At 44.1% G+C, this 14,550-nt stretch overlaps 2 protein-coding genes across 5 annotated transcripts; both read right to left on the bottom strand.

Moving 5' to 3' along the window:
* Window positions 1-3,323: 3,323 nt before the first annotated feature.
* LOC123081657 (uncharacterized) lies at window positions 3,324-6,341 on the bottom strand. Of its 4 annotated transcripts, none has more exons than XM_044504205.1 (10): window positions 6,287-6,341; window positions 5,398-6,169; window positions 5,155-5,298; window positions 4,934-5,077; window positions 4,579-4,825; window positions 4,181-4,273; window positions 4,001-4,078; window positions 3,822-3,911; window positions 3,616-3,732; window positions 3,324-3,527 (listed from the first exon to the last, which is right to left on the bottom strand). In XM_044504205.1, exons 3-10 carry the CDS (start codon window positions 5,266-5,268, stop codon window positions 3,451-3,453), a joined length of 960 nt encoding a protein of 319 aa, XP_044360140.1. In that variant the 5' UTR covers window positions 5,269-5,298; window positions 5,398-6,169; window positions 6,287-6,341; the 3' UTR covers window positions 3,324-3,450. The 4 variants fall into 4 exon arrangements, with proteins under 4 accessions (XP_044360140.1, XP_044360141.1, XP_044360143.1 ...); XM_044504206.1 differs by having other exon boundaries at window positions 6,045-6,169; XM_044504208.1 differs by lacking the exon at window positions 4,181-4,273.
* Window positions 6,342-10,811: 4,470 nt separating this feature from the next.
* LOC123081656 (protein FAR1-RELATED SEQUENCE 5) lies at window positions 10,812-14,223 on the bottom strand. The gene is made up of 3 exons (XM_044504204.1): window positions 13,905-14,223; window positions 12,512-13,789; window positions 10,812-12,362 (listed from the first exon to the last, which is right to left on the bottom strand). Exon 3 carries the CDS (start codon window positions 12,309-12,311, stop codon window positions 11,277-11,279), a length of 1,035 nt encoding a protein of 344 aa, XP_044360139.1. The 5' UTR covers window positions 12,312-12,362; window positions 12,512-13,789; window positions 13,905-14,223; the 3' UTR covers window positions 10,812-11,276.
* Window positions 14,224-14,550: the final 327 nt, after the last annotated feature.

The following is a 14,550-nucleotide window of genomic DNA, read 5'->3' as shown; positions in this document are numbered from 1 at the left end:
CATCGGGGAGACCATCTTCAAGCTTCACGAGAAAATTGAGCACCTCCAAGCTCAAATCTATGACCTGTAAAACCAAAACTGTGAGTATGAATATAGATTCAAAAGGATGAGTTTGGCTGCAGATTTGAGGATCCCGGAGACTCGGTCATCCTTCTATGATGGTGAGCCTATGCCTTGGAAGAAGGACGACAAGCCTACGCCATCAACAACATCACCATCGTCTCCTCCAACAAAGAAGAATTGAGTATCTGGTATGAGCACTCCACTTGGCAACTGCCAAGCTTGGGGGAGTGCCCCGGTATAGTATCACCATCACTTTTATCTTTACCGTTTTTCTTAGTTCGATCCTTTTGGTAATATTTTGATCTAGTAGAATAAAATATCTTAGTATGATCTAGTCGTGAGTTTTGCTTTATTATCCTTCTATGTAATTAGACCTAATTTTAACAACCGGTACGGTAACAATGAAAATGGCTCCCTCTTTAGTAATCAGTAATCGTTCATGAATTCGAAGATTTTTTGTTTGTTTATTTTACTTTCAGACGAATTCCGAGTCCTTGAGCTATATAATAAAGATTGGTCTTGAGTCAAGGGCTTGCTTATTTTTGCCATGATCACAAATAAAAGAAAAGAAAAGAGAAAGAAATAAAAAGAAACAAAGAGATCATGTGACTCTTATGGAGAGTAATGAGCTCACATAGAAAGAGTATGATGAATAAAAGTTATTGAGGGTTGACAAACATAGTTTTGGTCATCGTTGCAATTAATTAGAAGTAATAAAGAAAGGGAGGTCTTCACATATAAATATACTATCTTGGACATCTTTTATGATTGTGAGCACTCATTAAAATATGACATGCTAAAGAGTTGACATTGGACAAGGAAGACAACATAATGGGTTATGTTTTCTTACATCTGAGATAAATTATATTGTCTTGGACCCCCCAACATGTTGAGCTTGCCTTTATCCCTCATGCTAGCCAAATTCATTGCACCAAGTAGAGATACTACTTGTGTTTCCAAATACCCTTAAACCAGTTTTGCCATGAGAGTCCACCATACCTACCTATGGATTGCGTAAGACCCATCAAGTAAGTTGTCATCGGTGCAAGCAATAAAAATTGCTCTCTAAATATGTATGATTGATTGGTGTGGTAGAAATAAGCTTTATACAATCGTGTGATATGAAAGTAATAAAAGCGACAAACTGCATAATAAAGGTCCATATCACAAGTGGCAATATAAAGTGATGTTCTTTCACATTAGGATTTAGTGCATCCAACCATAAAAGCGCATGACAACCTCTGCTTCCCTCTGCGAAGGGCCTATCTTTTACTTTTATCTCATACACTGCAAAAGAATCATGGTGATCCTCACCCTTCCTTTTTACATTTTATCCTTTGGCAAGCACAATATGTTGGAAAGATCCTGGTATATATGGCTAATTGGATGTGAGTTTTAATGAACTATTACTGTTGACATTACCCTTGAGGTAAAACGTTGGGAGACAAAACTATAAGCCCCTATATTTCTCTGTGTCCGATTAAAACTCCATACCCATAAGTATTGCGTGAGTGTCAGCAATTGTGAAAGACTATATGATAGTTGAGTATGTGGACTTGCTGAAAAGCTCTTATACATTGACTCTTTCCTACGTTATGATAAATTGCAATTACTTCAATGACTGAGATTATAGTTTGTTAGTTTTCAATGAAGTTTACGATTCATACTTGATATTGTGATTGAATTATTACTCTAGCATAAGAAATCATATGACAAGAATTATATAAGTTGTTGTTCTAAGAATGATCATGATACCCTCATGTCTGTATTTTATTTTTATCGACACCTTCATCTCTAAACATGTGGACATTTTTTCGATTTCGGCTTTTCGCTTGAGGACAAGCGAGGTCTAAGCTTGGGGGAGTTGATACGTCCATTTTGCATCATGCTTTTATATCAATATTTATTGCATTATGGGCTGTTATTACACATTATGTCACAATACTTATGCCTATTCTCTCTTATTTTACAAAGTTTACATAAAGAGGAAGAATGCCGACAGCTGGGATTCTGGCTGGAAAAGGAGCAAACATTAGAGACCTATTCTGCACAGCTCCAAAAGTCCTGAAACTTCACGGATGATGTTTTTCAAATATATAAAAAACATTGAGCGCAAGAACTTCACCAAGGGGGCCACACCCTGCCCACGAGGGTGGGGGCGCGCCCTACCCCCTGGGCGCGCCCTACCCCCTGGGCGCGCCCCCTACCTCGTGGCCCCCTGGTGGCCCTATAGTGACCATCTTCTGCTATATGGACTCTTTCGATGGGAAAAAAATCATAAGCCATCTTCTCAGACGAAACTCCGCCGCCACGAGGCGGAACCAATCTAGGGTTCTGGCGGGGCTGTTCTGCCGGGGAAACTTCCCTCCCGGAGGGGGAAATCATTGCCATTGTCATCACCAACGCTCCTCTCATCAGGAGAGGGCAATCTCCATCAACATCTTCATCAGCACCATCTCTTCTCAAAACCCTAGTTCATCTCTTGTATCCAATTCTTGTCTGCAAGTCCGGGATTGGTGCTAGTAGGTTGCTAGTAGTGTTAATTACTCCTTGTAGTTGATGCTAGTTGGTTTAATTGGTGGAAGATCATATGTTCAGATCCTATATGCATATTAATACCCCTCTGATTATGAACATGTTTATGCTTTGTGAGTAGTTACTTTTGTTCCCGAGGACATGGGAGAAGTCTTGCTATTAGTAGTCATGTGAATTTGGTATTCGTTCGATATTTTGATGAGATGTATGTTGTCTCTCCTCTAGTGGTGTTATGTGAACGTCGACTACATGACACTTCACCATTGTTTGGGCCTAGAGGAAGGCATTGGGAAATAATAAGTAGATGATGGGTTGCTAGAGTGACAGAAGCTTAAACCCTAGTTTATGCGTTGCTTCGTAAGGGGCTGATTTGGATCCATATGTTTCATGCTATGGTTAGGTTTACCTTAATACTTTTGTTGTATTTGCGGATGCTTGCAATAGAGGTTAATCATAAGTGGGATGCTTGTCCAAGTAAGGGTAGCACCCAAGCACCGGTCCACCCACATACCAAATTATCAAAGTACTAAACGCGAATCATATGAGCGTGATGAAAACTAGCTTGACGATATTCCCATGTGTCCTCGGGAGTGCTTTACATCATATAAGAGTTTGTCCAGGCTTGTCCTTTGCTACAAAAAGGATTGTGCCACCTTGCTGCACCTTATTTACTTTTGTTACTTGTTGCTTGTTACAAATTATCTTATCACAAAACTATCTGTTACCACTTATTTCAGTACTTGCAGAGAATACCTTGCTGGAAACCGCTTATCATTTCCTTCTGCTCCTCGTTGGGTTCGACACTCTTACTTATCGAAAGGACTACGATAGATCTCCTATACTTGTGGGTCATCAGTTTCCTATGGGAGTAAGCGTGGCAATGCCAGCTCCATTAGCAACGCCCAGCCCTCCACCGTCGGGCACACTAGCTGCAAAATGGATGACGAACGAGGTGATTAGTTTTTGTTTTTAGACCAAAAGACAATGCATTGAGTACCATACCCACGCCGTACGCACCTTCGTACATAACTTGGTCGCATGCTTGGTGTACGACTGGCACAACTTGGTCTCTCATCGATCCAACCCCCAGTGCCTCCTGCATTGTCATCTGCCTAGTACATATGCGCCCACCCACTGCACACAATCCCATAGTTCTGACTAGTGAGAAGCAAGACCATTGCTAAAAACGCCGATAAACACATCTAGCAATCGTGTCAACTCACAGTTTACTGCTGGTCCTTTTCCTTTACGGTCTTCGATCATTGGCTTATCTTGAACTTCATCAACACCCATTGGTTCCGAAACAACAATTACTGCAAAAAGGGAAGGCATAATTAGTACATGTATGAAGATCGAACGGACGGCGCGGCTAATTGAGAACGGTTTCTAATCAACTGTATACCTTTTCCACGCTCCATCGGAGGCACATGCACGTTATGGTTCTGGCTTCCAGAGGCTAGTGAAATACCTGCTTCCCCAGCTGGCATCAATAGGAACAATCCATATTTCAGTTTGTCTTGAAACATGCCAACGATTGAAAAAATGCAATAAGTTTTTGCTTTTCTATCATGGCCATGCGCACCTGGGGGGCTACGTGTTTCCTCGTTACAGACTACAACAGCCATCAGAGATCGAGCAGCTTCACGTGAAGTAGCAGCTAGGTCTTGCATGATATCTATTTGAAAGTTACATTTTAACGCCAGTCGCTTGTGTTAGACGGATAAGTCAATTATTTATAGCAATAACACAACAGCGTGCTAAAACTCATGCATTCTGCATGCATCGCATGGCCCACTCCCATGCAAAAACATCACAGCCACACATGGGCCCCACTACTGCATGCATGCAAGACCAAACATTTTCATGCATGCACATGCTGACTTCTAATCCATTTCGCAGAGTGCATGCATGGCCAACTTGAAAACAAAGCTAAAAATAATTGAAACTACAACATGTTGCAGAGGACAGACGAAAGATTACCTGTTTTGCTTCTTGGCACATGAGAAGACAGTGTGACGTTGGGAAACGCCGCCGCCATTGGAGCCTGCCTCTTCACCCTGGCCATGAAATCCTCGAGTGTGTCTTCTAGATCTCTCTGTCGTTTGACTTCCGCCTTGCACCGTATTTCCACCAGCACCTTCTCCTTGGCATCATCCACCATCTTCAAGAACTCCTCCTCCCTTTTCTTGAACTGATGTGCCACTGCCTCCTTAAGTGCGGCCAGAATCTAATAGATGAGCGATGGACAAAAAAGCCGGATTAGTTTTTTGTGCTTCTGACAACCGAACCAAATAAGACAAATCCCCGCGGTAGCAAATAAGATACAAAATCGCACCTGCGCAGGTATCTCTGTCCCATGGGTCACAGCAAATCCAGGCGGGCTGGCGCACACACCAGGGCTTGGGGTGGTCCTAGAATATGCGGGCGGTGCACTCCCAGACGACACATTAATTGCCGGCGATCTAGGGACATCAGATACCTGCAAGGGAATAATCGAACAGAATGTTAGCAACCATGTAGAATTTAATGAGCTAGCATTTAAGACGATTTGTTTACCTCGAAGACTGCATCCACTCCGTTCTTGGCTGCGTGCTTGCGGATCTGAAGCTTCATCAACAGATTGGAGTACGACGCCATCCGAGGAAGTGGTAGCTGCTCACGCCCTTCCATGCCATGCTCATGGTAGTCACAGAAGATGATCTTCAATTTGTAGAATCAATTAAACCAAATGAAATCAGTGACCATTTTGCATTACTCGCATGCATGTGCTAGTAAACAAACGGATTTTGCTTGGCTAACCTAAGGAACAAGGAGGCACCCCTGAAGAGAAAGCTGAGATGGCTCATGCAACAAATCATCCCTCAGTTTTGCTGCAGCCTCTCTCAACCCCTCCACTACGTAGTCACACAAATCATATTCTGATATTTTGTTAGGCTCAGCAAGAACAGGCAACAACTCATTAGAAATCTTCGGATGGACTCCTCTAGGAAGAAGAAATGTGGATGCTGCGAGGATTGTGCATGCGGCCATCATTTTCTCTCTCTCCGCTCCCACGATTGTTACTTTGCTAGCGTTTTGCACTATCTTTTTAACTCTCACAATCGGAATCTTGCATGTTTTGGGCATGCCAGTCTCTAAGATGGCATGCAACTTCCCTAGCAACTCTTCCCGGTCAGGCAAGCAAGCACCAGCCCGAATATCTATCTTTTTCCCGCTAGGGTTCAATCCTATGCATTTTGCTACCTCCCTAGAGTCAATCACAACAAAGTTTCCATCCCCCATGTCCATCTTCACAGTTTCGGGATCTATCCTAGCGAGCAAGGACATGCAAAATATGCGATTATTATTGCCTAAAGCCTTGAGCTTGCAAAACTGCTCCATCCCTACCCCCGCGAAAACAGACTTGATGTTGGGGTTCCACTCCCCGGCAATCATTTGGATCATACCGGCGTTGTAGGCGGTGTTCAGGACGGGCATCTTCTTGGCGGCAGCCATTGAAGAGGAAGAAGCAAGATCCGGTTGAGCTGCAGGCGAGTAGTTCCTAGGTCTCTGCCCCATCTCAACCAGCAAGCTGCCAGCAAAATCAAAGAAAAAACAGCAACACAAAAATGTGTTAGGACTTGACAGAAATCCGGGGCAAGAGTGAAAAAGAGAGAGATGAACGAGTGATGAGAGCAATAGTAGTCACCTTTGTTCTTGCTCCCTCCCCCCTTGCTATGCCAAGCCCCGGTGCTGTGCTAGCGTTGTTGATGTATCCCTCTGTACCAGCAACACCTTATTTTATAGTCAAGTGCCGGCCGAACAGCTCCATGTGCTCACCAGGGCCGGTCCTGAGGGGGGGCGAACGGGGCGGCCGCCCCGGGCCCCCAAAAGTCAGGGGCCCCCTCCCAGGGTATGTGCACGTATATGTATTACTTCGAGCGAAAATAAAAAATGAAGGCAAAGTGGCGAAGTCAGCGACGGCTCAGCCTAGGAAAGAAAGAGAGAGATGTGGGCCTTGTCAATGTTTGCACCACGTCCACGTACAGGCACAAGACGTGCACAGGAAAGGAATCGCTGGATTCACGGTTTCCTTTTTCTTCGTGATCGTTCGGTCGTTCTTCCGCTGATACCGCTGTTTTGTTCGTCTAATCGTCGTCTTCAACTCTGCGTCTCTACGGCCTCCGACCGTCCGACGAACGACGGAACGAGACGACGACCGCGGACTGCAGCAGCCAGTAGGTACATCTCTCCTCGTGCCCTCTGCGGCTCTGCCGTGCGGTCTGCCCTCTCTTCTAGTGTTCAGTGCTCTTCCTGGTTTTCTTAATCCTGATTCCCGAATCAACATGTCAATATGGAATTGTTGGCTGGGCGATCAAATCTTCGAGGATTGAGCACACATAGGCAGATTAGATTACAGAGACAAGGTACTATATTATGCCCTACCAGATTTTTTCATGATATTAGATGAAGATCATACGTAATTAATCTAATATTCTAATTAGCTTTCTGCTAATTGTTCCTTTAAATTTCATCAAGGTCATGTCGGCTCTGGGTAGAAAGTATCCATCCGCAAGTCATAAAAGAAAAAAGAAGGAGGCGGATGAGGAGAAAGAGGCATTAAAACGATCATTTTAAAATATTATAAGAGCAATACGAGCACTTCAAGAAATCAAGAGGAGTTGCCGATAGTTCTCGCAGTTGATCAAAAGTCATTCCGAAAGATGATGGTCATACCCTTATAAAAGACGATGTTGACATCAACATGGATGATACCAATGTGAGTGATCACGAGCCTATATTTAATTCAAAGCGGCAGAATATGCAGGTTTTCTTGAGAAACCGATTATTACGGTAGTCTTGATAACAAAACGAGGGACATATTAGTGGAAAATGGGCCTAAAAGAAAAGAAGAAAACACTAAATATCCTTTGCATAAAACTTTAAAACATTTTTTGTATAGTCCTTACTCAAGAGAAATGAGTAATGGAGAGGTGCGTGGAATTATATCTAATATGATGATTACTAGTTAGACGATTATACTAAGGGCCCCGAAGGGCTCCGGATTATAGTTTCGCCCCAGGCCCCTGAAATCTCAGGACCGGCCCTGGTGCTCACCACTGTGTACCAACCAAGTGGCTGCCCAACCATCCACGTATTAACCGTATCTAGGCCACAAAATATCATCTCCCCATCTCCCCCCACTCACTAAATGAGCTAGGGCCACTAACAATTATTAACCACCAAAAAATTCGCGCTCATAAACACAAAATCATGAGCAATTCCTCCTCAAGCATAGCCGTCGATGCGAACAGAATTTGAAAATCGATTAACTTGCTAAACAAATAGCTTTGCACAACGGGGAAACAAGGCTTTGCCCATGCATACTTAGGATACATAGCACACCTACTAAATAAAACATGCACGTACATTTGCATGCGCGTTAATAGCATAGCACTGGCCTCTACAAATCTAAATTTTTGCTCGCTTGCATGGAGGGATCTCGGTGTCATCTTCTTCGCAGCCAGCGCCTACAGTACCAGTCCCCGACATGTGGTCCCCCTCCTCCAGCTCGCATGCCTCTACTTGCACTGCATGCGCCATGCAAGGATTAAACTCCACCGTCTCCTCCTCACAAGAGAAAACAGGAAGCTCCACCCCAAGATCACCCTGGTGTCAAGAAATTTTCAAACGCACAGCATTAGACCAAAAAAAATCTTCCTCTCGTTATGACTAGTAACAAATCCAAATTCTCACATTATCCACCACCGTCTCGTCCACCTCAACCTCTGCACCAACGACAGGTCCTTGCCCCAGCACACTTGCCTGCCAGTGCACAAAAACATATCATTTAGCTAGGCCAAACAAGGGATTTGCATGGAGACTAGGAAAAAAATAGTTCGTCATCGACGCTTGCAACCCTAGAAGAGTGATCAGGAAAAAACAGAGCATCAAGCCCGACGACGCCACTAAGAACCCGGATCACATTAAAACTGCTAGTATCAGAAAATATCTGATTAGAGCTACCTATATCAATCCCTTTGCCATGTGATAGTCGTACCTGCACACTGCCTACTGTCAATGTGGAGCCAGACGTTTCGGTGAGATTAGAGCTTGGGGACACGGTGCTGCTGGGCGCCATCTCTCCACTGTTCGAATGGGTTTCCAGGGTCCGCGCCACCTGCATAAATAGAGGACGAAAATTTTCATTTTCCTTCCCAAGCGAAGAGATTCAAATTTCAAACTACCAAGGGCGCATCACATGCATAGGTTACAATTTTGAATTTTGTGGTCACGGTGAGCACACAAATCACCTCGACGGTACCGCATGGCCATTTTCTCTCACAAAGCTAGGGCCTATGCGCCGCTGCATTAACTCGAGCACAGATGGGCGGGGCGGTGCATCTGCGCACCTCTCTTGTCAACTAGTATCTGCCATCGCGTGGGGCAGCGAGAAAGTAGCGTCATGATCAACGAGGAAAAGGTTTCGGGAACATTGTTCCCATCAGTTGTCACTTGACAACACAACGGGAGACCGTGAGGCATGGGGAGCAGCCACACTTGCCAAGGAATGCTCCCGCCCCCTCCTCGCACCCCATCTGTTCGTCCCACCCCCTGACTAAATGTGCAATGGGAAATCCTAAATGCTTACTTCCTACATGCCATCAGTATATCACGCACTAATTTTTTCATAAACATTCATTAAAAAAACACTCAAGCTTGCCTTGGATGATGATTTGCATCTTCAAAAACACTCAATCAAACAATGGTACTCGCATACTAGCTGATTCGCCATGGATCTCTGCACCATCCCACGCGCAGTGCCTCTACTGGTTTAATTGTTGTACCCTGCCTCACGAACATCTGTGCTCGACACGCAAGGCGTGCTGTCCCTTCCATCCCGCTGACGGAGCAATGGAGGCCCCTACGAAAGCTATAGCAATGCCTTGTCAGGATCATCATCCATCAAAGCACGCCCCTGCTAGTTTAAAAAAAATGCACCCTGTGCCCATGCATGGTACACAAAAAATGTGACAGAAAAACATTGGCGCATGTATGAGCAATATGGCAACCACGCGACTGATCCATCAGTTACCAAAATCAGCCAACACAATATACCCCTTAACGAAATCATGCTGCGTTTGTGAGCAAGCCTATAGCCGAGCAAGCAATCTTGGCACATGGAGTTAAGCATAGAAACATTTGTAACTTCAAAGTGCAGCCCAGCAATATTGTTGTCCTTGCCCACAATAGTCATGCATGAAAAAAAACTAGGATGAAATAGTTAGCACACAAAGCCAAAACTATTGGCAACAGGAAGATGGAATAAGTTGCATGTACGCCGATGTCCAAATGGCTACGGGGAACATCATGGCAAGCTAAGAAACACAAGGACAACAAATCACCCACACGATCAGTCCCCTTACCCAGAAAATGTTCTTAAATGAACTATAAGAAATTAGGCTCGAACGGTGCACTTTTCTTAGTGCCGCAGGCATTCCGTCGATGTCCAACCACCCCACAGTTGCTACACTTCGGCAATTTCCTTGGAGCCTTTGGCAAATCTCCTCTTTGTGGGCAGGTTGTGCATTTGTGACCTTGCAATCTGCAAATTGTATAGAATCTGGACCTCTTAAGATGATTCTCATAAGGAGCTTTGTCTCGACTTGTCGTTGGTCTCCCCCTCTGTCGTTTTTTCTGATGCACCCCCAGACCTGAACAATTTGAATCAGCATCTCCATTATCCGCATCTTCACCACCACCATTTTCCCGGATCTCCCTTTGTAGCACTGGCTACCAAAAGTTGATGCTTCTCTCGCTCTGCGAGCCCTAAACCATCCTTTTCTACACTCAAAGGCATCAGAGTTGCATGGACCTCCTTCATCATACTCATGAAAACTTCATATCATTGAACATTGCTGTCACCAAGCACCACACACTCATGCGCTTTCATGTACATAGTGTGATGCCTAAATGTATCACTAGCAGGAGGCCCTCTGTCTTTCTGGTACCTGACCAAGTGTTCCGGGAGAATGTCACGAGCCTGTCTTGTCCAGCGCTTCATTATGTGCTTCTCATGTATTTTGCCAAAGGGAAGTGAACCATCACCTGCATAAGATTATACTGGACATCAATCAACTAGTCTCATATGGACAAACAGAGCGAGAACATGATTTTATTTAGTCATCACAAAGGATACAAACCTACAAAGTATGGCAGAACACTAAGCCAGAATGTTCAAACATGCCACACTCGCAGCTGAAAAAACTTTCATCCTCATTGACTTCAATTTTGAACTGGACTTTACTCCATTTCTCTCTGTTCGCTGCTTCAACATGTGTCGACTTATAAATCCTCCTAGGAACAATCTCATCCAGTACATGTGCACCACATTTGTACAACTCTTCACCAAACTTCTCAAACATGGCCCTCGTGTAAACTTTGCTAGCATGCCTCTCCAACGGAAGGTTAAATCTAAGAGATACACCACTCTGCAACCGGAATAAACACACACACATCACAAATGTTAGGATGTCAAGCCATTTTCAAGTATGAAGGCTTACAGAGAAAGTAGGACATTTTAAATACTCGTTTTCAATGAACACAAATGTAGGGGGAACGATGGAGATTTTAACCAGTGATGTTCTTTTCTCCTGGAAGCTTTCTTCCGATTGTCGGTCAAATTGAAGCTTCTCAAACTACTTGAGGAACAGATGCATTGGACATCCTGGAGGCACGTACCCCTTCAGCAGGTGATTTGCGCTCTCACTCCTTTGTGTGCTCGTCATTTTAGCACATAAGACACCCATGAAATATGGTTTAGCCCATTTATGGCGGACTTCGTATATCTGCGTCAGAAACGGATGTTTCTTGAGTGAGTACTTGTCCAACATCTGCTGCCACCCTTGCTCAAATTCCTCCTCCGCGGTCATGTGATGTACAATCTTGTGAAACTCCATTTTGAATTCTCTGTTCTTGCTCCAAAGCACACCCATTGACTCTTTCACTTTTTTCAGGACATGCCACTTGCACCAACGATGTACTGTGTTTGGCATTTCTGCCTTAATTGCAATTTCCATAGAGCGTGCTTGATCTGTTAGTATAGTTTGTGGATGCTTCCCACCAACCATACGTATGAACTCCTGGAACACCCACTTGAAAGATTCTTCTTTCTCATCTCTCATCATGACCCCTCCAAAGATTATACTCTGGAAGTGATTGTTGACACCAACGAAAAGACCAAACGACATGTCATATAGGTTGGTCCTGTATGTTGTGTCAAATGTAATTGCATCACCGAAATACCGATACTGATCACACCCCCTACTTGTAACCCACATGAGTGTTTTTATCCTGCTGTCTTCATCTAATTGCACGGTGTAATTGAAGTCAGGGTCATTTGCTTTCATATAAGCCAGAATTTCCATTGTTTTCATAGCGTCAGAGTCTGACTGGTCCTTGTTCAGCTTCCTACATAGTGTCTTCAATGAACGCTTTGTAAATGGCACATTTTCAACTGAGCCAAAAAAACTCCCCACAATGCTGAAAACCTTCCCAAGACCAACATTATTATCGCGGAGTTGTTTCACCAGATCCTTTGTGTATCTATCGATGTGCCTGTGTGACTTCCAATGCGTTTTTTCTCCACATGTCACAAATAGCGGGTGGTTATGGCCAGATTTGAACTCTGATATGCACCAACCGTTGTCCTTTGAACAGAGCAATCTAATCATGGCTTCACACCCGCACCTTGATGATCAACTATTTTCCCTCATTGGTTTTCCCTGCAGACACGGTAGCAAGTACAGAATAAATGTTAGCTACAGATTACCCAAGGTTATCTAGTGCATTACTGCAACCAAATAACAGATCACATTATAGAAGAAAAAAATAACTAATTAAATATTGATTATCGACATATTAGTGCACATACCGCACAAGCACACAATATTTCTTGCATACATCTCTTCCGGTTAACATTCAGTCTGCTTTTCGCAAGCCTCACACCGAAACCATATTCCCATGAATAGAGGTTGTAGAACTCATAGGCTTCATCCAACAAGTCAAAAGATGTGCCAATTGTTGGATTGACGACTGGCCCAGATTTTGTCTCTGCATAAGCACGAACTGACAATTCAAGTGTTGTTTTCCTATCAGCGTTCATCTCCCTCTCCTCAGGTGCCTTCCCAATCCTAACCCCGCAGATAGTGTTTTTGTGGAAAAAAAACATGGATGAAAATGCTCAATTACCATTGAAACAAAATATTTCAACATAAAGAACGTCAGGCATAATCGCTACATCCATCCATGTAACAAACCTAGAAAGTTAGCTCAAACAAATCATATAAATCCAAACTACATATTACAGATCCCAGTATTCTAAGAATCTCATTCACCTCCAAAATCATAAAAAGACCACATACATATGCCATGGATACATTTTTATCCCACACGAACAGCGAAACAAAAATCCAAAACAGATCACACGGCTCATGCAGCGACCCAACTCCTATAAATTGAAACTCTTTTAGCTATAATGCTATCATCATTGCGTCAAACAAACGAATCCAGCTCATTAAAAATGGCACAAATAAATCAGTAATTGACTAATGCATCTACGACCATAACCACTTCCTTCGGTGTGAAAAACAAAAGACTAGAGATAACAGTTCCAACTTGACAAACGAAACCAACGCATTATAATGCCACAATAAATCGGTAATTGACTAACGCATCTACAACCCAATGAACTTGTGTAGCTGTCGAAGTCAATTCCCCAAACAAAACAGATCCAACTTAAGCTTGCACAAGTTTTCCACCACATGTCCCTAATTAGACACCAAATACATGTTACTTTCTCATATCAATATCTCACAACAAAAACCAACCGTCATCTATACTGCACAACAATCCAAGGAAGGCATACTAACCGCCGGATCAAGCAATATAGTCATAGTCTGGCAAAACAAATCAATGTTCGTGATAAACAATAGCCAAATAGACGAGGAAAATATTGTTATGCAAATGGTGCCCCCTGACTAACCTTCGCGTCCACCCGCTGGTCGCTTCGGAGCAAACGTCATATGTGGCCCCCTTTCCCATGGCCTGTGGCTCGCCGGCGGCGACCGCCTCCACATTCACAGCGCTCATGGAATCCTGAGACTCCAGTGGCATTACCTGAGAGCTCCACACGGCATCTCCGTCAATGGCCCTGCAAGAAATCAAATCTAGCTACATGAGTCCAGATCTTACAATGGCAAGCGGCGCTCCGCCATCGGTGGGAAGATGCTCGCCGGTGAAAAAAGGGTGGAGGAGACTACACGTACCCGTTTAACTGTAGGCCATTGGTAGACATGGCGATAGAACAGCTTCGAGGCGACGCCGGAACAGCTTTGAGGAGGCGCCGTCGCCGGCCCAGGCGGGTGCGTAGAGGAAGGGGATGGAATAGAAAATCTGTCGTGTGGCTCTGCTCTGATCCACTAGATTTCCCGTCGCGGCGAGGGGGGTCATCTATTACGACGACATGTGCTGTTTCGAACCAGCCCATGGGCCACATTTCCCTGGTGCACGTCATGTGAGCATTGGCAGAAGCAGGAAACAGAATCCAGGAATGGGCCGAACAGAATACGCCTATGCGAGCGCTAGGCGTATGCCGGACCGTATTTCATCCTATTGGCCTGGCACAAACCTGGCCTGAACTGACGCATTGCACATCCCAAGGCCCAAAAGAACGCGCAAGATAACGGCCTGCCTGGTGCTCGGCCGCCATAAGCCCGCACTCAGAGTGTCATATACTATTACATGAATATACAATACATATGCTACTACCTTTAATTAATTATAGTGTATAGTATAATACATAGAGTATAGTATCATATATAGATCATATTTATTGCCATGCATGACACAAATTAGCATCGCATTTAACATGATACGGTATCTACCTACTATATGTAACTCTAACCCTATTTA

This window comes from Triticum aestivum, chromosome 4A, assembly GCF_018294505.1.
Source record: "Triticum aestivum cultivar Chinese Spring chromosome 4A, IWGSC CS RefSeq v2.1, whole genome shotgun sequence".
In the NCBI taxonomy this organism is placed as follows: Eukaryota; Viridiplantae; Streptophyta; class Magnoliopsida; order Poales; family Poaceae; genus Triticum; species Triticum aestivum.
Note: the sequence above shows the minus strand (reverse complement) of the source record. Positions and strands in the feature narration are given on the sequence as shown.